Below are 25069 nucleotides of genomic sequence, written 5' to 3' on the forward strand. Positions count from 1 at the left end.
TGAGTTTTGTTTTTATTACATTAAAAAAAAACTTGAACAACAACGTGTAAAGTAAACTATATTAGTTAATAGAAGTATGAAATTAAAGAATATAATAAATAAATTACGTTACAAATGTTTCTTATCGCACGTCAAACATTTTATCTTACAAAACACACACAACACATTCTTCTCAATCTTCATCTTTTCATGTATCTTTATGCTTTTCATATGTATATGTATTTATCACTGTTTTCGTTATTCTCAACACTTTCAGAAGTAAAAGATTTGTCACGAAAATGCGCAACAAGTAAGAACAATTGTATTCAAAATTAAAAACTAATGATGATACAATTAAATAATCAACGCCCACGCTTATACGGTCAATTCGCTTTGATCACCGATAGATTAAAGTCTTTTCAGGTTTATTTTTAATATTCGTGCAATTATGCTTTATGAAATCTGTTAATCGAGTTCGTAGTCCTCGCGTTTTCGTTTTTTTAAGTTCGCCGTAATTTCGGAAGGAAGAATGCTATTAGTACCCATTCTCAGCCATTCCGATAAACGTGCTCTAGCCTTTCTCCCAGACTGATAAATGTCTCTTTCGAGTCGAGGAAGTCTAATATCCAACGTTGGATCGGATGTCGGGTTTTGAGCCCAATCCATAACTAATCGAAAACGAGATTTAAACGTCTAAAAATAAAAATAGAAGTGACTAGAATTCCTACAACAATATATGCCTCGAATTGACAACGATAATCTTGAAAAATTACAGTACTATTCTAAGTTTTAGCTGCCTGACTTGCTGTACGAGTCAAACTTTATGTCTACACTTACGATTCGTTAACTGATTTACCTGTAACAAACTTTTAGTTATCAGTTCGGATTCTCTGACACCAAACTTCTGTACATAAATTCCTAATTCGTAAAAGTAAGGATTCCATTTGCTTAAACCAACAGCATCTGCATCGGCTTCTAAAATTTCCCTAAGAGATAGGTTTGTTCAAATTTCTAGACCATACAACCTCCTTAAGACATTTAAAACACGAAAGGAATGCAACCGCAAAGTTAAACGTACTAACAAAGTACTTTAAGGACACAAGAAGGCTATGAAATTCACAAAGTATTACATATATGCATCGATACTGGTTAATCGCGTTAAAAATATATCAAGCCCGCTACTGAAAAGATTGTTTTTTTGTCTAAAAAATGCTAGAAACACCTACATCTCTGTTTGATTGCAGATAACGAAAGCTCTACCTTATATAAATAATGTTACATATATATAGAAATACAATTTATTAAAAAAACATATTATTTGTAGCATTTGTTTAAATTAGAAGCAAAGGATAAGGTAAAAAATATAATGTTACAACTTATACGAAACAAAATTATTAAGAACTTGGCCATATAGACGCAACAAGACCAGCAGGAATAAAGAAAAATATTAATAATCATACCTATATCCTTCCTTATATATACTCGGTACATCGATGGTGATTATACGATTCTGCAAACTTGTCATTGATTCGGCTAGCCATAATGGAAATTGTAACTTGGTTCCCGCCTTCAAATTTCCCGTTTGGGACGAAGAATCCAAGAAACCTTAAACAAATAGAGTATTTTCATTTCAGCTGTGTCCTAAGTCCCCATTATGCTACATAAATCATGGTACATTAAACACTGCGTTCAAACTACATTTTACAATTTGTTATAAATTAATTATTACCTAATCCAGGCAACTCTACTTCGATTTTGCAGAATAAACGTTCTTCGGTGCATAAAATATCATTCAACGTGAAATAATTAGGCAAATAACTTTGATGAAATGCCATTTCAATAACTGTACATAAAAAACGCGGGAATAACTGCATGCACTACTTGGATGCTAGGCGGCGTCTCATGCTGTATTTTGCCGCGCCATCTACGGCAAAACGTCCAAGCTTCTCGTGGAATAGTTCTCGAGAAGCTTGAGCGTTCTGCCGTAGATGGCCCCTTTGTTGTAAAAATAAATTTTTAACTAAATCTATTAAATAAACCGATGTATATAATCTTAATGTAACGTACATTACCCTTAATGCGATGTGAAACTATGTACAAGCACAGAGAAAGGTAGAAATTACGAGTACATCTCGCATTTCCCTCGCTCCTTGAGCTGTGGAGGCAGTCCCTTCATAACTGGCATAGTTCACAATAGGGCCCTAACATTTATTGCAACGTTATTACAAGTGTTATTATCAGTGTAATATCAATAATCGCTGCAAAGATGTCGCAATGTCTGGTAGCCAATATGACGAGCAGGGACTTGTACCGATATTGTACAGGCCATAACCCTAATTGAAACCGAAAGATCGTTCTTTACAATACACGAGTACAGTTTTCTAGAGTTTTACCAAATATTTCAATACATACGCACTAAAAATGGATATTACGTGGCCCCTTGCGGGACTGGGTTAACAAATTCTAGTATACAAATTGTTTGAAAATGAACAAAAGAACACTAAAGGAAAGAAAGATGTTTATGTAACTGCATAAGAACATAACAATTATTTTGCATATTGTTATTCATCTTTCCTTACGAGACAGTTTGTATGGCAATAAAAACCGCTCGCCTTTATTTATTCGTTTATTTCGACATTTCAAGATGTATGGACAATTATGACATAATAATTATATATATTTATATATGTATAATGAGAGAGCATTCTCCTCTCGCAACATTCCATTTATCATTCCCCGGATATCCCCCTGCCCCCTGTCGTTCACTCTCTCTCTCTCTCTCTCTCTCTTCCCTTTCCTCTCTCATCCTGCGTTCTCACTCTTCCTTTGTTTCTTTATGATAAAAGAATGAAAAGGTAAAAGTAAGAAAGAAACGGCGTTGATTCGTCAACCCTATGAATGATTTTACGAAACGATTTGGTTTTGGGCGCATTATTTTATCATTTAATCACAAAGATTGTGAAATTTTTCCCATTTTTTTTTTTTTTTTTTTTTCATCCACGTCCCTTATTATCATTTAGCGTTTATCAATAAGATTATGATCATTACCATTAATCGTTACAATTACGATAATAACACTAGTGTTAGTTACTCCCGTACTTTTCCCGCGATTTTCCTACTCCCACCATGCGGTCACCTGTCCCCTCCCCAGCACTCAGGAACCCTGACGTCACGTTTTAATCGCGAATTACAATTTTTGGCGTACCGTCAAAGAGTATGACTGCCAAACCATCGTTCGATAGTAATTTTTCACTCTACTTTTTCATTCTTTATTCCACTTTTATAATTTCCCCTTTCTTTATTTTATTTATTCCTTTCCGTGACCTCTCATACTGTATCTCTCTCTCTCTCTCTCTCTCACACACATCATACGTTTCGCATTTCATATTTCCCGTACATAAGAATTTTGTCCCCGTGAAAAATATTTTTTGTTCGTTCACTTAATTTCCTTTTTTTATTTTATTTTTTTATTAACAATACATATATATACATATACATATATGTATCTTTGACTGCAACTTACGAACCGTAAACTGCTAGCGACACGTTTTTCGATATGCAATTTAGCAACGTATCTTTTTATGTAGTATCTTCTGAATGCAAATTCAAAGTCTGCAATTAAATTATTATAATAGCATTCAGACTCGAGAGCGTCGTTTGTTAAAAATTGCAAATCGAAAATTCGTAGGTTGTCAATACAATAAATATGAATAGAAACGTGTGCAGAATTGCAAAATAGATTCGTTGGGTTTGTCGCTAATTAATATGGGACAATTCTCTGGATTACGCATTCAGTGAACGAAAACGAGAAACGTTCAAATAATTATAAAAAACTAGATATCAGAACTAAAGTTCAGAATAATAATTAGTAAAAAAGAAACTAATTCCTGAAAGTGGCTCTTGATAGAAAATTTATCACCTTCTTGTGATCATACATAAACAATAATTTTGATGATTCCGATTAGGGAAAAATAGATTTGAGGAAATTACGGTACGAACGGCATTACGATGCTATCCCAGCAAAAAATTAAAATTAAAAATGCAGTTTAATTCGTACGATTTATCGTCCTAAGTTGTTATAAATTACTGTAACTCGATAAAATACAATTTCTGGTTAAAAATTGCACTTAAAGAGAACTACTCTTAAATTTGTTTAAAAATTATGAACGTTGTTGAGGTACAATGATCGAGTAATAAGACTATAGTCTGGCCGGCGAAAAAAACGATTTCTGAGACTCCCCATTAGTCATTAGAACTCTTTTTCACAACTCGTTTCCTTGACTAATGATTCTTAGGTACTCATCGATTGGTCATTATTCGGTAAAAAATAGTGATGGGAAACGAGTGTATCGCGTGTACATTTATTTCTACGAATGTTTGTAAAAAAAAAACTTACTGGCAATCGTCAATACACGTTGAACTTGATCCTAACATTAAATCATCGATATAAAATATTATTTATTACTTGTTACTTTTAATTCAAAACACTTATCTCTTTCCACATATATCCATTGATATAATTTATCGTTTGAAATAACTACAACGTAAATGACGTAATATAGACAATGCCAATTTTAAAAGCAAACTTATACGTTTCAAGCCAAGCAAATCATTTTCAAAAATTATTGAAATTGTTGATGACAATGTGGTTATAAGTATATGTATTATGGTTGGACGCCTCGTTAAATTAAAAAAGAAATGAAAATAGATACGTATGAAAAAATGCCTAATAACTAAATACTTTTCACGTTTATATTTATTTATATCTGTACATTGTAAACCCTAGATACTAGACGCCATCGACGTTAAATTTCTGTGTCAATACGTGTGATTATGGAACACTTTTTCATACGTATTTGGTTTAGTTTAAATTTCATTAATTTCTTTCTTAATTAAACGATACGTCTAACCATAATATCGTACTCTTTATAAGATATCGATCAAAACGATCTCATTGATTAGAAACATAAACAATATATGTATATTGTTTGCTTGCCTTTAGGACTAACATTGCTTACATTGCTATTCCACTGGCCTCTAAAGTGCGTTGTATGCGAATGAAATGGTTTCGCGTAATGATTAATTATTTATAACATATTATACTTCAGTATTGTCTCTTCGAACATTATGCACTTCTAGATTATTCAAGAAAGTTGTACTTTATACGTTTTTATTACATTGTAAATAAAAAATACATTATTTGTAAATAACAAATAATAAATAACTTATTTAAAATTGATCTCTTACATCTCAGATTTATGTTATCATTAATAAATGATATACATATAAATAGAATAGATAGATATGTAGATAATGTATACAATGTATAAAATATTAGTAAGTTGTAATAATAATAACAATAATAGTAGTTACAATAATAGCGAATATTATCAACGAAAATCGTTAAGTGTTTAAAATACTTCGCTACAAGCGTTCGGAACAAGTCGGTTAATTCGTCAGCCGGACTATAGGTTCATTTTCAATATTTTAACAGTTCTTTCCTCATTTCGCAAATAATTAAAAAAAATTTCTTTATTCTACGCTGTCACAATGTTTCAATGGTTTGTTCGGATTTCAATTTCCAACTAAATTAATTAAACATCTTCGATTGATAAGTAAATATACCATATGTATATCCTAGAATTCTCCGTTTAGATTTAACGCGTTAAACGAAATAATCATTTTCCAATAAAAATATTTTTTAACTTAGAAAACATTTTCTTTTCTTTGATTTACCATCGACTACCCAAGTGCAATTTATTTGGTATATTTCAATTAGCGACCAGATCGAATTTAATTAATATTCAAATAAGATTTCTTTCTTGTTCAATGTTAAACTAATCTTTACCTCGATCGTGTTTGCACGAGTTAGTACTTTTCCTAACTTGACTAGAAATTCTATGTATGTACTTATTTATACATAATTATAGCTACTACATATAGAAATACTTAATTAATCCATAACTCCTAAAATTAGGGTGTGTTTATGCGTGTATGAATTTTATAGTAATATGGCAACAGCGGTGACACTAATACTATTTTTGTATCCCTAGATCCAACTAACGATATAAAAATAATTCTTAAAATCAGCGTAAAAACGGAAACAAAAGTCGAAGCCTAAATGAAAAAAATGTTTTCTTTTTTGGTACTCGTAGCCGAAAGAAAAGTAATAGCTACACTCTTGCCCTTTTCTTTACACGTGATTCAGACTATTATCAATTTCGAGATTACTTAATTTGTTACGTCATAATTATTGTTCTACTCGGTTCTTTGGTTGTTTTTGGTTAAACACTCTTCTCGGTTATTAGTTAAATTATAATATAATAGCGTGGAGTTGCAACTGCAACATTTCTTCTAAATTTTTTCAATATTCTCCGAAGAAGATATCTCGCTTAAGATGCATTGAAACACTTTTAGACAGGAGCATTCAAATTTTTAAAAAATACTATAGTTTTTGTAGCTAAAATCCCAACAAAAAGCATCATAAAATATATTTTTTAATCTCCACTACGATGTCAAAGCTAATAAACAAATCACTAGATCAAATAATTTTTTAGAAAATTCTTGAGATAAATTTGCAGCTGCAATTTTCATTAATTAAATATTTAATTTAAAAAAATGGAAGAGAACTGCATTTGTACGTGGAATGTTTCATTCGTAGTTGTAAATCACTATTTTTTAACGTATAGTAAACAAAATTATGTTTGCAAACTTCCAAAATATTGTTAAGAACATAAATTTAACAATCTGTAGGAGAAACTTGTTCCAACAATGGAAGTTTCACAACTGTTTTCTAGTTCTCATTCGGTGGAATCAGTTTTTTCGTCCTTTTAACGACGCGAAGATTTTTCGTGTTTCGATCCAAAAATATGTATATGCGTGTGCGTGTGCGTGTGCGTGTGCGTGTACAACTGTGCGGAAATGTTTGTAAATTTGTGTAAATGTGCGTATCGATGAAACAAATAGACTTTTAAGTCAGTTCCAAAAGTATCAAAATGTACAAGTACACGTAAATCTTTCGATCGACATGAAACAATATCTATCATCAATTTTTCAGCTTTAATATTCTTCGAGTTAAATTATTAAAAGTTTCAGAACAGCGATAAACTGAAATTGTGCAATTTTAATTGTGAATTTTGCAATCGGCTTAATTTTAAATTTCCTTTTATATTTTATGAGTTTTGAATTTTTGTGCGTTCGAGTGTTACAATTCATTTAAATTGTTTCATGTACTCAGCCTTTTAATCTTTCGATCGACACAATTTTAAAACGTTTACATTGGCAAAGCATTGAGCATTCTGGTGATTCTTAGTGTTCCGACGTTGATCGTGCGATTTTTTATTTTTCTGATTCAGTCTTCCAATTCAAAGCAACTGATCAAGAACTTAACATTATCGCGTCATTGTTTAAAAAAACAACCGACGTGTTTAAACGATATTTTAAAAATTGCAAAGCACGTATTTTCTCGTCGATTACTTGTGCGCGACTTATGCGACCGACAATAAACAATAAACGTACTCGTTTAAGTAAAGCTAAGACGTTGAATAATAGTTGTACAATATACGAGGGGAAATAATCGTATTTTGTACGACAGAAACCGTTCAGAGACACTTCCAGGTAGAAAATTGATAAAATTGATACTTATAATCATCGTAGAATAAATAATAAAAATTTCAAGACAAAATCATATTTGCTTTCTAGCAAAGTATGCGATTAAGAATAATTCTATTATTCAAATATTTCATTGCTTTTAGATCGGTTTTGTTGCAAAGATAAAATTACTGAAAGGAATTACTTAATGAAAATGAGAAGAATTGATATTTAAATGAAAATTAAAGCAAAGAAAATTAGGAACTACGTGTTTTACACGTTGACGACTCGCTTGCTAACTCACAATAAAATTAGATTAGAAAATGTTGAGATCCAAGTGTGCTTTATGATTGGTCTTTGTGCTAAAAATCTGAATCGATCATTAGTGAGTCTCGTTTCAATTTCTCATTTAAACGCCAAATCTTAGAGGACCGAACTGTTGTCTTCCACTTGCGTGTAATCTTTTCACTCTTCGTTGATCGGAGAAGTTTCAAAGCAAACCTTTACTTTCTGGCTTGTCGAGTCTTAAAGGATTAGAAACACTTGTCCACTTTAAATATTTGTTCAGCTTTGAACAAGCAATTAATTACATCGACTATCGCCGCGTCTTTCGTCCCTCGATTCTACCTAATTCTTCCTATTAAAAGGGTCAACGATCTTATTATCAACTTCCTTAGTATTGAATTTTCACGATCAACAGAAACGTAATCGTCTCCTTCACTCGACAAGACGACGAATACGATCCTCCAATCATAGTGTATGTACCTATAAAGTGCTTCTTTATCGGTGAACGCACTTTAGGAACGTATTCGATAGTTAATGACACGAAATACGACTTGCTTCATCTTGTTCTCAAATTACAATTATCTTCCATTCGTCTTGATGAGCTATTAAAACCAATTAGATTGAACTGTTTGCAACAAACGTTCAAGTATCTTTAATTTATATAAGTTCTTGTTCCTATAAACTGAGCTAAGTTATCAACAGGCCGGTATTCGGATGGATTAGTAGAAAGTTAATATATATTGTTTGTAACTTGAAAAATTAGTACGATTATCGAAGTTTGTTCACATCCCATGAAAGTTCCCGCTAGGAAGTTAACTTGACTGATCGAAATTCAATGAAATTTCAAATTTGGCATAATAGTAACTTACATAATTTAAAGATACTTAAGCACAGAGATTCAGTTCTTTTTAGCTCGAGAACATTTTCATAGAAAGTTCCTTGCATTGGCTTTAAATGGTGAATCCATTTGCAGAGTCGGTTAGTTAGTGGGGTCTCTCTCCTATAAATTCTGCCTGTTCGTTTACCGCAAGAAAAGACAACGTCCAAAGGGATAGGACGAAAGGGTTCTTGTTAAAAAAAAAAGTTGAGAAGGTGGATATCCGCAGGTGGTCGGTAGTAGTAGCGGTGGTACTTAAGTGTCCCTCTCTTTCTCTCACCTTCTATCACCCTCTTTCATTCCAGCTGTCAGTCTCTCACTCTCTCATTCTCACGTGTTCCCTCGTTCTCGCAACATGTCTGTCGTGTTTATGTGTGTGATTGTGAGTGTGTCGGTCGATCGGTTCCGCGACGAGAATATTTATCCTAATAGAGACCGCAACCACGGAGATTATTGGCGATAATGACATCTGTGACTGCGTCGAACACGAACTGAATGTTGTTTGTATCAGTGGCGCAAGTCATGTGGCAGTAGATCTCTTTAGTGGTTGACTTGTTCTTCGCCTCAAATTGCGCCTGGATGTACGCCGCGGCCTCTCCGAACTCTTGCGCCCCTGTCATACACAATAAACACGTCCGTTATCTCCAATTTTCTACACGTTTTAATCAACGAGTTATCTCTTCTCTTCGAGTTATTCTATTCTCTTTCCTTTCTTTGTTCTTTCTTGAAAATTTACTTCATCGACTAAGAGGAGGTAATTTTATCAGTGGTAACATTATCAACGAGCAGTTAGGTGCGCTTTACACACGTACTTCCAAAATAAGCGTAATTTCAATATTCTATCTTTCTTCTCCTAGACCTATCTTCTTCTCTTACCGCTTCCTATTCAACAGTTATTTATTCAACCTTCTAAAGACAAGGTTTACTGAATTAGCCTTATGGAGGAGTTGGCCAGCATCCCTAAAAAATCTATCCAAAGGAATTTCCAACTCTTTTTCACAGTTCTTACATTTATTACTGCGCTGTGATTCGATAAAACGGTAGATTATAATGATTAGAAACTGAATTGTCAGTCGATGACGTGAAAAAGAAAATAGAATCTCACCGGCATACTCGGGGAAGCAAATCGTGAGCGGTGACTTGCGAATTTTCTCCTCGAAGAGATCCTTCTTGTTCAAGAAGAGAATAATCGAGGTGTCAGTGAACCATTTGTTATTGCAAATTGAGTCGAACAGCTTCAAACTCTCCTGCATTCGATTCTGTGAAAAGAGATATAATTATTATTCATTTTTGATACGTTTAACGCGAACGTGGAATCGTCTTCTCACTTTCCTACATTCTTTCAAAGGCATTAACAAAAAATACAATAAAGAATGAATCATTCTAGAGAGGACAATTGCAGACTTTTTCTGGGTTCTTGAGTTTCTTTATTGTTACGAATTCGAGCACCGTGACGGATCACGTATCTTCCCAAGTGCATAAGGGATTATAATGTTGGTTTAGTAACTGTCGCTAGTGTAACTTAAAATACGACAAAAAGAAAATAATGCGAAGAAACGGACAATCGCTTACCGTCGTTTCATCTTCGTGCAGGACTTGATCATATTCGGACATCGCAACGCAAAATATGATCGCAGTAACGTCTTCGAAGCAGTGTATCCACTTCTTACGTTCGCTTCTTTGGCCACCCACATCGAACAATCTGTCGCATAAACAAAAGCCCAGCGATTAATCGACAAACAAGCAGCCAAGCCAAACGATGCGAGACACCCACTATAAATTTCAAACGCACAATGATACGATTATATTTTAAACTTTAAAAATTTAATCGTAGTCAGTATAATTTACGAATATGCAGGGTGTACCAAATAAAGTCTTACACAAGTCATTTCAGCACAATTACATGTATGTGCAATAGTATTATCGATTGTTGATTATTGATCGCATCAATTTCACACGATTAGTACGAGATAATATTTACATTTAAGGGTGGATTTTACCCCTCAGACACTTGTTTCCAAATGTACAAACACAGTTTTTTTTTCTAATATGGCAGGTTTACTGGAATAAACCCATAGCAGCACAGGAAAGGACAGGGGTTACGGAAAAGAACAATTTCCTGGATTCGATAAGGGAGAATAGCTAAAATATATTGTAAATGAGTTAACAAAAAATAATCGAGACCTGTCTGTAAACGTCAACGTAACTAATAAAAAAATATAATCCTTTTGCCCTTAGAACCACATTTCCGTAATTTTCTTTCCCCACTGTCGACCGAACCAACCCCCTTACAGTTTAAAAAAATTAATACTCGAGCCAAGTAAATTAAAATAAAAAGTAAAACGTATGCGTCGAGAATGTTTAGTTATAAAAATTCATAGAAAATATAAAGATATGATACAGAGTATAAAAAAATACTTACAAGGGAAGTTTGGGAATCCGTTCGTGCCATAATTCACTTTTAGGGGGTGAAATCAACCCTTAAAGAAAATGCAAAATTATCTTTCTCGTCGAATATCTCGAGAACGGTGAGGGATATTGAAAAAAAAAGTTTAAACAAAGGTTGTACGTCTCTTAGGTTTATATGATTGGTAAAAAATTTTGAAAAGTTTTTCTGCACCAATCTATTAACGATTGATAAATCTATACATATACACTTTACTTACAATTCTCGTAGCAGAATTGATTGTAAATGCTCCAAGCTATAATAAACCAAAAACTAATATCTTAGAATGACTAAGTTTATAGAATTAAACCCTTAAAGCTCGCTTCTTTTTTATTAAATTTATTACTCAGCTACAGAAAAATGCGTTCTGTGCTAAAAAGATTCATGACGGCAATCACTTTCCACGATGTGATTGAATATAAAATACACATTTATCTTATAAAGCAAACAAAAATTCATCGCTTTAACGGTATCTACGTCATTCAGGATGTTAACATGAACAATTTAAACTGTATTATCGTAAATGTAAAAGATAAAGAAAACAGTTCGATTATGGAATGGAAAACAGTTTCTCCTTTGTTAGAGTGACTCTAATATTCCCAAAACGATAACATTCTTTCGTATCAGTGTACACTGATAAAATTACATCTGCATTTGAATTTTACTCCAAGCAACAGGTAGAAACAAGTTGTCATAAACAACGATTCTACTCGTTTTTGTAATAAACCTGTAACTTGTTCATTACAAATAAAGTCACGAATAAATACATGTCCATGTGTTGCCTTATTTCATGAGCATTATTCATTTATCGAAATAAATAACCTTTTGTCTGCAACATTATTTAATACCATCGATAGATTCGAAAATATTCGACTGAGTTGATTTAAATGGGACACCCTATATGACCCTATACGACGATTTTATTAATAATTCAAACGACAGATTGAATAAAATAAAAATAAAAAATCATCTTTAGTTCGTTAAATCTTGTTAACTTTCCCACTGTTTCAGCTTAGTGATATAAATATTATTTATAAATAAATTGATAGCGCAACGACTTACTTGAAATTAAGATTCTTGAAGGAAAAGTGGACTTCAACTATACCCGTGGTTTTAACACGAGTCCTTAAAATATCTTGCTCTGTAGGCTGATAATCCCTTCCTCCTAATCGGTTTAGGTCGTCCAGGAAACTGGAATATCAAACAAATTGCAACATATTAGTCATATGTCCTAATAGTTCGAAAAATCTTAATTGGTATCAAAAGGTTTATACTCGACATAAAACTATTCATTAATTTCTTTCTCTCGAAATGCATGTAAAACATTTTAATAGCTGTTTAAATTTCAGTAAGTTGTTGTATTTATCTAATAGGATGGAAAAAATTATTTTTCACAAGTTATTCATTGTATAGTGGAGTCGTGTTATGTCACCGCAGATGAGGTTGTAAGAGAGAGGAAAATTTTCTGAAAGGGTAGTACGTTAACATCCCTTCCACGCGGACAGAAGCGTGCACACGAGCGGGAAAGTGATGAGATTTCCTATACTAAGCGTTCAGATGTAAGTATTTACATACATAAAATGGAAAGAAAACTGCTTTGTTTTCATAATAACAATGGTTGTCGAAATACGTACAAGTGCATAAGTAATTTTTTGTATATTAATATTTACTCTGCACTTAATTCGCGTTTCGTTCTTACTGCCCCCTTCTCTTTTAAGTCCAGCTTTAATTCCCAACTCTTTTGGTGATTATTAAGTGTCCAATTATTACGAATTTCTCAACAGAAGTGGAGTTTTCTTTCCATTGTCTTCTCCCCTCTTCTTAGCCCTATCATTCTCGCATCATTCTATTTTCTTCCTCTTCCTCGCGTAAAGGAGTAACAGAGTGAAAGACGAAACAGTCGGGGGTAAGGTAAGATTGAAAACGAGCGAGCATGTAACAGAGGAAGAAAAAGGGGGGGATGGTGTCGGCGGCCATTTTAGGCCACGTGACACGGGCGTGGCGTGACGTCATCGTCGATCAATATGCTGCTGAATCTAAATAAGAGAGAAGGACAAACTGAAAAGAAGATAACGTTCAAAACCCTAGAAATGCATATTTTTTATGTTTCTTTTATCTATGATTCCTATATTCCACCGAAATCAATTAAATATAAAAAAATCCAACGGACCTTTGCTAAATTAGATTTCTGCATACTCGAGAGCGATCAAATATTTAGGATTTATTCAATTCCTTGTATCTATTGTGCACCTATTGAAGTACACTAATTAAAATATCGATATAGACTGAGTACTACATGTCCGAGTCTACGTCTTCGTAGCTAGAGTATAATGCCACATTTAGGCGTCAAGACTAAACAACGCTTATCTCGGTAACAGATGGGAACAGACCTGTAGCCTATAGGATCTTTTTGGTCCAAGATGGCGTAGCAATTGTGCCGCTGGTTGCACTTTATTCCTTGTACTCATCACCGATACAAGTTATTAATTCTAGGTCCCCTGTACGATTATTTGAAATTACAGTTTTATTTCATCGTGTAATTACAAATCTTTTCACATTTCTGAAGGAAATGGAAATCGTACAGTGTTTCTAATACTACGCTCGAGATATCTGGGGCAGTAGGAACAAGACAGAGAGCGAGGGAGGTGGGGTTGGTTCTCGTTCATGGAACTTTCCTTGCCAAGCTTCTTCTTTGACACGACTATAGACAACGAATAAAATTAATTACGTATATTCTATGCTTATACTTTATTTAAACATTTGATTTTTGTCAATGTAACAAAAAATTCTCTTACCACCCTCGCTCCGTGATCCTTTAGGAACAAAGTCCTCATCCTTTAGCAATACGTTTGCAAAACCCTTACGTTCCCTAAACTATGCCATTGTCAATGACTTATTTCGCCATCGATACAGCTATAAAAGACCTTTAGAAAGCCAAGTAGCGTCGGGCTATCTGCATGCAAAATATCCTCCATGTACATCGCGACCAATATAAGACAGTATTAATCGATCTGCTTACTATTTCGCCGAATCGTTGAGTTGATACTCGTTGCTCCTGCCAAAGCATTCCTGGACCCCGTTGTCTGCCCAAAGCCTCTTCATCGCAGCTAGGAGCTCCTCGCTGAAGGGCTCTGTGTCCTCCATTCTTTGGATTACGTCAAATACCATTTTCGCGTCCGTCTAGAAACCAATTTTTCAACTTATTATTGGCCTGTCTAAAAGTCTCTAGTTCTATTTCCAATCATATTAACAGGTGATTTATTCTTTAGTCATTACATCAAAGTGCAGAATAATTTCATAAAATAAAAACTATATATATATATATAGAATTGAATGCATGATAATGTGGCTTGTAAATTTAAACACAATTAAAATGAATACTATAGTTTTTGGAAATCTTTTAACATATCAGATGCTGTAAATAGTATCACCAGTTTAAAGACTGAAGTTAAAAGTATCACAAACGAGAGGATCTCATTAAAATTTTAAGAAGAACCGAGACTTCCAAGACTGTCTGGGTTTTAATTATATCTGAAGCTTCTGCGACCACTTTGGAAGCTCTTAATTAGACACTGTTGGCCAGAGAGACGAACGCGATGAATATTTCTAACGAAGAGAGTATAAATTAGTATGTGGAGGGATCGAATTGAGAACCGCTGGTTTGAAAAGTCGGATCAATCGGTACTCGAGGCAGCCCTTCATGCTTGTTGTTTTTAAGGCGGTGGCTCGTTATTCGCTCTAAGGTAAACGACGCAGCCGCGATGCTGCACGATCGGTAAATATGCCGAAGAGGGTGCTTCAGAACTGCCTCGAGATGCGCATCGATCGTTCAAGTGCACAGCCCATCGATAATTTTTGACTTGCTTGTCTATAGCCCCTTAGCCTACAATCTACACCACGATTTTCAGAGGTTCTTGCAGCCCTCTCTACACAATTTTCCATCAATTAATTCGTCATCGTCGTCGCTGAAACACTTTAAAGCTGGGAGAAATTAATTTTTAGACCACTTGAGAATACTCATTTGCATTTGAGAAGGTACTTGAGTGTGATTAAGACTAAGATTTATTATATTAAAACGCATTATCTTCATTCTCCTGCCTCAAAATCAATCCGTCATTGATAAAAAATCATATCATCTACAAGTTGCTTCGATAAAAAGTGAAACATAAAGACTGGTGGTGGATTTAAATTTTATTTGGAAACAATTCTCAAAGCTGGAATTGCAGAGAAATCTAATTAAATCTGTTATGTACATTTCTCCCTACTTGACTCTTTGACCCTTTCGGATGGCCGGAAATGCGCCCGTCTAGATAGGGTCATCGCTCTTACGATGATATGTTGTGATCAGAGTTTTCACGAAATTGAAATTAAACCAAAAGCGTGCATGAGCCCCACCCACTACTTTAAGACAATTTTTCAAGTATGAAATGGGTAGAAATGTTTAATAACAATCTATCGACGTTGATTACTTAACAAGAAATTACTTGCAATGACTTATTTATCAATTTATTGTATAATTTTTCCCCCAAAAGCCCAACATAATTTCTTGGTAAAAATAAGTTGGATTTACCTCTCGTTCATTAGTCGTAAAGCTGATGCCTAATGTCGGCATCGATTTGAGAATAGCAACTAGAGATTGTATCGTGTTGCTGTACACAACCGGCCTGTACTGCTTGAAGTCTTCGGGTGTAAATCCACTTTCATGGATAATTCTGCAAAAATAAACAACAAATACTCGTCAGCTTTCGTAAAATTTATAACTAACAACGAATTACTTTAAGCATTACAACTTTAGTGATCAAATTGCACGACAGAGATGATTCGTCGGTGTAGAATACCGTCAGAATACACGTGATCTTATTCAAGGGACGCTATAAATGGCTCCATTGACGAGAAAAGAAGATTTGAAACACGTTTTGCCGCAACTGTTCTTTCAACATGGAAAATATTGATTTTTCGAGGTGAACGACCGACTCAATACATATACCCATAATATAGTTAACAGCCAATGGTGTTTCCAGTTTTATTTTTAGTAATACGTAAGATATAATAAAATAGCATTTAGAACTACTTACTTCATTTGTTTTACGATAGTACTTTTTCCAGACTCGCCAGCACCTGAAACATAAAAATAGTTCCTATTTATAACAACTGTAAACAATGCAGGAAATCTTGGATAACTGGCTAGTCATTTTCAATCAAAAGTGAATACTGATCGATGAGACAATATGTGACTATCTAATTAACTCAACAGGATATGTGAATACCACAAAATAGGAAACCAACAACCACGTACAATCTCACACTTGCTATACACGAATAAACTAAAGGTACTAGCATCGCAAAGCACGATAAAATTTAAAGAAACGAACATATCTCCGCTGACAGAAACATAATTAAATAACAGAGGAGACTGAACATTATACAAATAATTTTTAAACGCAACGAAAACAAATTGATGCACTTGAAACGGAAAAAAGCGGCGCTTAGGGTGGAAGCATAGGACCGGAAATGACGCGTGGCACAGTGTGCTAGCGGAACTTGTTTTCCTGCTTATGGATGGTGGGTCTCCCCCTCTTTTAAAAAGCTCTTTCATCCCGAACTACACTACGCTTCGAATCGCTCGCACTTACAGCTACGTTCTACTTTTCTACAACAGTCGAATTCTATTCTATCTAATTGTTACTGAGCAACGCTTACGTTAACGCATTTAATAAATTAATTGCACGATTCGTACAAATAATATAATTCTCTCTCATTTTTAACCGGGGAACACGTTAACGATGATCGTAGAGAAATCTGTGAAGCCACGTATCCACCTGTCGCGTACGCGGTTGCCGCGAATGCACGTTACGACCAGAGCGTGTGGAGAACAGTGAAAATTACTATGTAGAATGAGATTAGGCAACGTATTCACTTGCCGCGCAAACGCGAGCTGTTCATTGCGATTGCTTGCTAACTGTATCCCACTCGTACACACTGTTCTCTACCCTTTTACTGTTGTTGAATGCGCGACTGATAGATGCACAGCCTAAAACAGGTGTCTTATTTATCTAAGACACCAGGAAAACAATGTACAAGATTTTCTAATAAAAATAAAATGAGAACTATAAAAATTTGTACATTCGATGACATCATAGACGAAATACAATATCATTTAATTTTGAATTTAGTATTTCAACGCTGGGCGATGCTTGATAACGAGCTGAAACAATACGATATTTCTATATTTAAAGTTGATCATTTGTTTTCAAAGATTCCCATTCGAATATATGTATACTGTACAATTTTAGCTGCGAGATGTTCTCCAGACCTAGTCATAGTAACGATACCTTTGTTTTATATTTAGAGAGTTTCTTTACATTACTACGCGATAAATATAAATACAAATAAATATAAATTTTACAGCGTGATTCTACAGGTTAAATTAAGGCGAAAATTAAGAACCATACAATTGTTATTTTGTTTGTCGATCATTGTTGCTTGTCCGAGAACACATATGTCGATGACTGCCCGTAAATATTTCACGCACATTCGAATTAGCGAGTGATATAGGGGTCTTTGAGAAAACGATCGCCTGCCTGCGTTTCCTGCAGCATAAATGGGATGAAAATACTCGGAGAAGACGCAAGCAAAAGGAATGACGTCATTGGAAACACCAATAAACAGGACCCAGATTTCCCTCGAATAATCTCGCTTTGAATGCCGACCAGAAAACCAGGGATTCTTTGTCTCCGCTTTAATCGGACATCCGAATTTCGAAAATGAATGTTTTAAGCGAATACTCTGATGTTTAGATGTTAATTTCATGATAAAGATTTAAAACCAACATCCCTCAAGAGAGTAACTCCAAATTTAACTGTCCCCTTATACTTTTTATAAAGAAAAATGTACGATTCAAAAATATACTATTGCATTATTACTGGATTCACTAAATCAATATGACACAACTAATAACTAACTATAAGATCACACGATAACTATAACTCGATCACAAACCGCTGCCTATAATAATAAACACAACGGCTATATTATCGTGATTAACTAGGAAATTAATGCTCATCGGCAGTCTGTTACTGCCGACATCACCATCCAAGATGGTTATTAAGAACCGTTGTGATTATTATTCTATAAGCTTCCTGTACTTTATCAGCCCATACATCATTACCACTCAAGTTTAAATTATTACATGCTACAAATACGTTTAGAGAGACATGTATTCTAAGCTATTCCGATTCTGTTTATAAACATGCACTTCTAAGTTGTGTGCTTGGCAATGCAGAGATTATTTGCCCTCTCGTTCCTCCTTTATCTCTGGTCGTCGCTCTCGTATATTTATGCGTCGCACAGGGGGCAATAATACTTCATTTTAAACCGAAGTAAACAAAACGAGACACACGCTAAACGTACAGTATACATTCTCAGAAAACATACTATAGATATAAGCCAAATTCTGCAATCTCCACGTGGTGGAGTCACGGTATTATGAACAAAGACGACCGACACCTTTATAATTACGCCGCGTTCTGGCTTCATTTGACCATCGACAGACAATGTGGTGTTTTATTTCAGAGATTTATTACCGTTAACCTGTGGCTTTCATTTCTTTTATTCCTTTCCCGCATCACCAGGCCATCATCTACACTAAAATATATGTATATTGTTGTTTCCCTTTTCATTGGAAGAAGACTCGACTTGTGATTATTACAAGACTCTTCAATGATCCACACTGTTTATCTTTGTCGAAAGCTTGCAGGAGGGTTACATTTTTTAAGGTAGAAGCTGTACATGCCAAGATTCGGTTTTCTAAGGATAATAAAGATAGGACAACGGTCAACATCTGGCTTTCAGGTGGAGGTCTTCGCTATACGTTGGGCTAGGTACGTGGATGTTAGCAGTTCTGTATAAATATATAATAAATTCTTATTAGCAGTAGCTTTGTAAACACGTATAGAGATTAGGAATGATAGGAACCGTTCAGGAAATAGTGTAACACCTGGTGCATTTTCAGAAAACATATTGTTAGCTTCAAGGAAATTCTTGTACGTTCCCTGCCACAGAGTTATTGTCCTTAAAGGCGTGGCTTGTTTCTCTTCCACGGGTTTAACTCTTTCTCCCAAAAAACATGCTCGAATCAGGCGTTTATTCTGACAAAATTGATTCGTTTCTGAATAAAGAAAAGTAAGAAAGTAAAAAAAAAGGAAAAGAAATGGTCATTCGAAAGCGGGAATTAGCGTAGGATGCAAAATGGTGCGAGGCTACTCACCAAGCAGCAGTAGCTTGATGTCCTTGGCAGCTTGAATGCCATCCTCCTTTAGATTCTTTTCAATTTGCTTGCTACGGGCCAAGGCGGCCCGCTCTTCCGCCGACATGGCACAGCCCATCTTGCCACAGGTTGCCCTCACAAACGCCACCACCAACCACTAAATTCGTATTTCCCTTGAGCGCTTCTTTCTTGTCTCTACAACTATACTCGGATCACATTCAATTGTTTCTTCCCAACTACTGTATTCCACGCCAAATCGCATAGGGGAGACCGGGGCTAGAAGTTCCGGGGGTAAGTTCTTCCGACGGTTATATCTTTAAGATGAAAAAAGATAGCGTTGTGCTTTCGATTATTTTGAAAACATAAACCTGATCACGCCACGCTGTTAAACATTTTAATAGCGTCCGTGACAGCGAATTGCGTAGTTTTAGACAAGAGGTAGTCACGTATCAGCTAAGTAAATATTTAATAATATTTAAATATGTAAACAAAATATTTTTTAAACATTGCCACGTATGTAAATTGGGGCTAGTTGTTACCGTAACAAGTTTGCTTACCCCAGAGCGATAACAACTTGCCCCACGACGGGGTAAGAAGTTCCGCTTCGACTAATCACAAAAAAAATAAATTCGAACTGATAATCTTAAAAGAAAAAAATAATTACATTATTTCCTAGACATTTTTTATGTTTTCTCAAAATCGGAACTTCTAGCCCCGGTCTCCCCTACATTTTTTAACTAACATCTCGGTTTTTGATCAAACTTTGATACCTCGTAGTCTTTAGCAATATTTAACACGTTAATTGCCACGCCAGTTTAACATGTCCAAACATGTCCTTAACATTTGTTCAAATTATAGAAATATAGAAGTATGATGAATTTGGTATTTTACAATATTCCAAATTAAAGTTATTTACAATTTTACAAGTATTAGACGACCACCGTGGCAATCAACGCGTTAACAGCGACATTTTTCAGCTATTTCAAGTAAAATTACAATGAACTTGTAGATACTGATGGTGTGAACATGCAAGACCGACAATTGTTTCGCTTTCAAAGTAATTAGCTGTAACTTAAAGACCTGCCCTATCTATGGATACATAAATGAATTGTTCCTAACGTTAAAAACACATTTCTTTCATAAATATCACTTTCGTGACCATCATTTCTAGTAAATAGTTGTACAGAATCTACGAGATATTTATTGATATTTACTATTTCCCACAATGTAACTAGAGCCTTGAAGTTATTTTCTCATTCAGCAAAATAATAAACATCGTCGTCGTTTGGTGTTCGATTTTCACGAAATAATCTTAACTTAAATTAGCTAATTAGCTTGATTAGAGGTTGTAGCTGCGTAGCTGACTAGAGGTGATTCACCCCTCGCAATCCGTAGCGGTGGGAGGTCATAAAGCCAATAAATTCTCACCGTGAGATATAATTTATGTCTAATTGCTAGGTTTCTTAAGAATTAAGATACATATTGAACAGTCCAGGAAAATTGGAAATACCCGAAATATGGAGAAATTGGGTCGCGAACGTTCCCGAATGTTCGTCACGCAATTGCAAGATCTTGCCCACACGAATGTTTCTGTTCGCGATGGGATTACACACGAACGCTGCACGAACTGATAGAATTATGTATTACGAATTCTATCGCGACACACTGGTGTTTGTGAATCAGTTACAAGGTCCCGTTCACACAAACGTAAGCGATGAGAACGCGACCCTGTTACGTTACGTGCGTGTAGACCCTGTTTTACTTAAGTTTGACATTCTTGTTTAAAAATCTAATTCAATACTATCTAATTACACAGATAATACGAGCAAACTGAATCGTCTTCTTGGTCTAGTAATTGTTAGAGGCTTCCAAATTTAATAAGAGAGTTAACAGATCACTTGTAACATCAGTCTACGATGATTTGCTTGGAACAACTAAACTAATGGAAATAAAGAATCGACTAAGGTTGATCCTCTTTCCACGCAGATTAATAAATACTCTGATTTTTTTAAAAATATGTATGTCTATAAATACTCTGGTATTTTCTTTATATAACGTGGCAAATTTGTGCAGTAATCTTTTGCAAGTGATTGTAGACCACCGTCTCGACAATTTCTAGCTAAAGCGTTTTAAATTTTCAACATAATTAACGAAGCAGCGAAATGGAAACGCATGGAACGGTTCAGGCTCGCGAGGAATATTAATAAAGCTATTCACGATTATGTCTGACCCATCAGGGAACATGTTTCACGCGGCACTGACAAGGAGCGTCCTATCTTGCGGCAAGCTTTTGATATTAAGAAGTATGTACTTAAAAGCTTCGAAGAAAAATGATATCTGCTTGTAAAAACCGAGACCTGGTTCTCGCTTTCGACGCGACCTTCGTGCTTCTTATACAACCGTCTTTTTACTTTTCAATCTACAAATAAGAAAAGAAAATATTTGGTAAAATACTCTTTTTTAATGGAGAAACAATTCTGATTATTAAAATTAATACCATTTCGATTCCGTGGTACTGTTCCAATTGTCTGCAAAAAATAATCAACGTTCTTCTTTAATAAATTTCTCTGGGCAACGTTGGAAAATAATTGATTTTCGCTTACCTTGCGAATCACTCTTTAATTATTTGCTTAGAAACGCTTAATATTGAGACGTAGGGCGCATCGCGAGTCCAAGTTTTTTTTAGAAACACGCTTAGAAAAGAATTTACTGCTCCGGAAAAAGAAACGCGATCCTGCCTGCTTGACGAGGTAAACGTTCACGGAGTCGTTCACGAATAATATCTTTGCGGTCAGAGTTTTTTTAAACTCGTCGATAACTCTGACACGACGCAACAAAACAAATTACTCATTCTGCTAAAAAGTTATCGACCGTGTAAACGAACTCTAAATTGATAAATACTCATTTGTAATTAATATCGTTACTTTGCTCTCACGTATTACTGATACGCTCAATGTGCTTGATAAACTTGACGTGTCGACGACGCATACAACATTTCCTTTTCCATATTTTCATTCCGCCTTTCCGGGATTTTCTGTTTTCGAGAGTTCGAGAAAAATTCACTAGAAATTGTTTACCGACGATGGTCTTGGGACTCTAAAACAAATTCAAAGGTAAAATACTGGAACAAATCGCACAAACATTATCTCTTGATACACTATCAACCCGGAGGACCGGTGTTCTGAAGAGTAGGTTATGACAAAACACGTGAACAAGACATTTTTAAATTCGTTCCATCTTTAACCTCAATTCAGATATTCGATATTCTCTTATCTTGCTTAATTACCTTAACTAGCCTCCTCTTGTGCAAAATATGTATACATATATTGCAACGAATCTCCAAAAGCTCCATTTTAATTCGAAATAGCCGTTACACACGTATCTAACCAAAAAACAACATGGCCGCCTACTAAACAAACGGGAATCTGAACGTTAGTTAAATATACAGGGTGTTTGGTAACCGGTATTACAAGCACCAATGCGATTATTCTACGTAAAAGAACGAATCGAAAATTGTTGTACGCAACTTTTCGATTCGAGACAACGCATGTTGAAAATAAATCAGGAACACGCGCGATTGAGCACGACTTGTCTAACGTGTCCGTCTATTACTCGCTGTTTCTACTTGCGTTGGATATTTATCGATATTGGTAATCATTTGCTTCGACTAGTTCGAACTAGTTGGGCAAGATTTACGAAAAAGAGATAATTCTGTACTAAAACGCAAGTGGAAATAAGTCAGGTTCTCGATCGCATGCGTACTCTAGAAATTTTCAAAATGAACTTCCTTGAAAAGAAAGCATCGTACGCGAAAATGTCCAAAATCGATTAATACGCCTCCCACGTCACCCGATCTAAAATCATAAATATTTTATAATTGAACAATACATGGAACGTGATTGGTACATGTATAAATTTACTAATAGAATCAACAGTTACTTGATATACATATGTACTCGAAGCCACATTGCTAGGATTAGGGTTAAGAGACCACTGTCTCTCGTCGATAAATCAATCTATTAAACTAATAAATTGTTTCTATTATTTTGTGCCCTATAACCCATGGTAAATTTGTTCGAATTACTAACGATCTGTCTACAGGTATCCGAACCCTTTTCATCAAAGCTCTTTGAAAAGAAACACCTTTTATTCATCGATTCGCACTTCTTAGCACCCCTTCTTTCAGGAAACGTTTGTCCCGTCTATCGAAATAGGGTAATTTTGTCAAAACTAAAGGATTTTGGTGAAACGATTGAAAATAGGAAAGATTGCTATCAGAATGGAAATGAAAAGATACGGTGGAATCCGAGTGTCAGAATTATTTAGTTCCATTAGAGATTAAACGTCTGTTAATAGTCTTTTTCTCGACGGACTCGTTGCACGAAAAGACTTTGCCTTCGAAGTGGCGAGAAGATACGAATAGAAGAGAAGGTAAGGGAAGGTAAGGGAAGGTAAGGGAAGGTAAGGGAAGGGAAGGGAAGGGAAGGGAAGGGAAGAAATAAGGGCGTAAAAGTGGAGACTCACTGGTGAAGCCACCCCGCGTCGTCCGCTAGGTGCCAGGGTAGCTCTCCGTCTCTCCGGGCGCGGACATAGACGCCTGTAGATACTCCCGAAACCTTTTTCTCTACGCACCTCTTCCACGTATATTTCACTTATTTCACTCTACGCGTTTGTATCTATGTACGCACGTACGCCCGTATCGCCTCTCGAATCGATACGACCGGCGAGTTGCGTTTGACACGAAACTGAACGCGACCCGTGGCGTGCGAAAATTCGAAAACGGTATCCCGTAGATCGGATTACTGGTTGATCGTCGGTTGACGAACCGATCGAGGGGCTGCGGTGTATAAAAATCTAAGGTACGGTTGAAGAATAATCGACGGGAGAGGGGAGAAATAAAACACTAAGCTCACGTTTAGCTCTCTCTCTCTTTCCGGACGATAACCGTGAGCTTTTGTTCTCCGATAAACACCTGTGCGACAGCTCTGGCGGACCGTTTATGAAAAGGTCGGTCGAGAGAAAAGAGAGAGATCCGAGCGAACGAGCAACTTGAAGCGTTCGAGGAGCTGGACGCGTCCCTGGTGGGCTCCGGTGCACGACTGAAGCGCCCTCTCGCCCCGCCCAGAGGCACAGCGGCACTCACAGCCGCGAGGTTCGACGGGACGTCGATCGATCCGCCAACTGACCCCACCACTGGAACTTACTGGACGATGAGGAGAGATTCACTAACGCGCACGCGCGGGATTTCCTTCTCGATAATCGAGAATCGAAAACCTTCCGAAGGATCGAGCGGAATTCGAGGATTTGAAATTCAACTATTCGTACCCCACCGAGGGGAGACTAACTATAACTCATATATGCGTTCCCCGTAAAATATTGAATATATCCGGAACGCAAGATTAGATAACCCGATGGCGAATCAAACCATGGGGGACTACCGTTTCGCACGCGTGCAACCCGTGATGAATTAACTGACAACCTATTCGTCACAGTGGAATTCTTGCACGATGAATCAATCTAACTCATCGTATCAAAGGCTATAGCCGAATAAGGGGGTCAAAGGTACCCCTCAAAATCGACATTCAACTTGTCACGAGTAATTGCATGAAAAGTTCTACAGGAAACT

At 35.7% G+C, this 25069-nt stretch overlaps 2 protein-coding genes across 9 annotated transcripts; both read right to left on the reverse strand.

Moving 5' to 3' along the window:
* Window positions 1-37: 37 nt before the first annotated feature.
* On the reverse strand, window positions 38-2021 carry Psf3 (DNA replication complex GINS protein PSF3). Its single transcript, XM_076780773.1, has 4 exons — window positions 1709-2021; window positions 1440-1584; window positions 836-965; window positions 38-672 (listed from the first exon to the last, which is right to left on the reverse strand). Exons 1-4 carry the CDS (start codon window positions 1851-1853, stop codon window positions 445-447), a joined length of 648 nt encoding a protein of 215 aa, XP_076636888.1. The 5' UTR covers window positions 1854-2021; the 3' UTR covers window positions 38-444.
* Window positions 2022-2051: 30 nt separating this feature from the next.
* Window positions 2052-24606, reverse strand: Galphao (G protein alpha o subunit). 8 transcript variants are annotated; one of them, XR_013080919.1, is made up of 10 exons: window positions 23968-24605; window positions 19444-19644; window positions 16253-16295; window positions 15748-15889; window positions 14197-14357; window positions 12240-12368; window positions 10304-10433; window positions 9837-9990; window positions 2392-9344; window positions 2053-2312 (listed from the first exon to the last, which is right to left on the reverse strand). XR_013080919.1 is itself a non-coding variant. In XM_076780771.1 (9 exons), exons 2-9 carry the CDS (start codon window positions 19559-19561, stop codon window positions 9157-9159), a joined length of 1065 nt encoding a protein of 354 aa, XP_076636886.1. In that variant the 5' UTR covers window positions 19562-19600; window positions 24357-24606; the 3' UTR covers window positions 2052-9156. The 8 variants fall into 8 exon arrangements, 7 of the variants coding, with proteins under 7 accessions (XP_076636886.1, XP_076636885.1, XP_076636884.1 ...); XM_076780771.1 differs by having other exon boundaries at window positions 2052-9344; window positions 19444-19600; window positions 24357-24606; XM_076780770.1 differs by having other exon boundaries at window positions 2052-9344; window positions 19444-19600; window positions 23968-24606.
* Between the last annotated feature and the right edge of the window lie 463 nt (window positions 24607-25069).

Source organism: Colletes latitarsis, chromosome 13, assembly GCF_051014445.1.
Source record: "Colletes latitarsis isolate SP2378_abdomen chromosome 13, iyColLati1, whole genome shotgun sequence".
Taxonomy (NCBI): domain Eukaryota; kingdom Metazoa; phylum Arthropoda; class Insecta; order Hymenoptera; family Colletidae; genus Colletes; species Colletes latitarsis.

Excerpts from the sequence above, each read along its gene's own strand:
- Psf3 (XM_076780773.1), bottom strand. The coding sequence starts at position 1,853 with ATGCAGTTATTCCCGCGTTTTTTATGTACAGTTATTGAAATGGCATTT. Across the intron at positions 966-1,439 it reads ATATATAAGGAAGGATATAG|GGAAATTTTAGAAGCCGATG; the intron begins GTATGATTATTA and ends CCTATCTCTTAG. Across the intron at positions 673-835 it reads TAACTAAAAGTTTGTTACAG|ACGTTTAAATCTCGTTTTCG; the intron begins GTAAATCAGTTA and ends TTTTATTTTTAG.
- Galphao (XM_076780771.1), bottom strand. The coding sequence starts at position 19,561 with ATGGGCTGTGCCATGTCGGCGGAAGAGCGGGCCGCCTTGGCCCGTAGC. Across the intron at positions 16,296-19,443 it reads CATCAAGCTACTGCTGCTTG|GTGCTGGCGAGTCTGGAAAA; the intron begins GTGAGTAGCCTC and ends TTTATGTTTCAG. Across the intron at positions 9,345-9,836 it reads TTGCTTCCCCGAGTATGCCG|GGGCGCAAGAGTTCGGAGAG; the intron begins GTGAGATTCTAT and ends TGTGTATGACAG.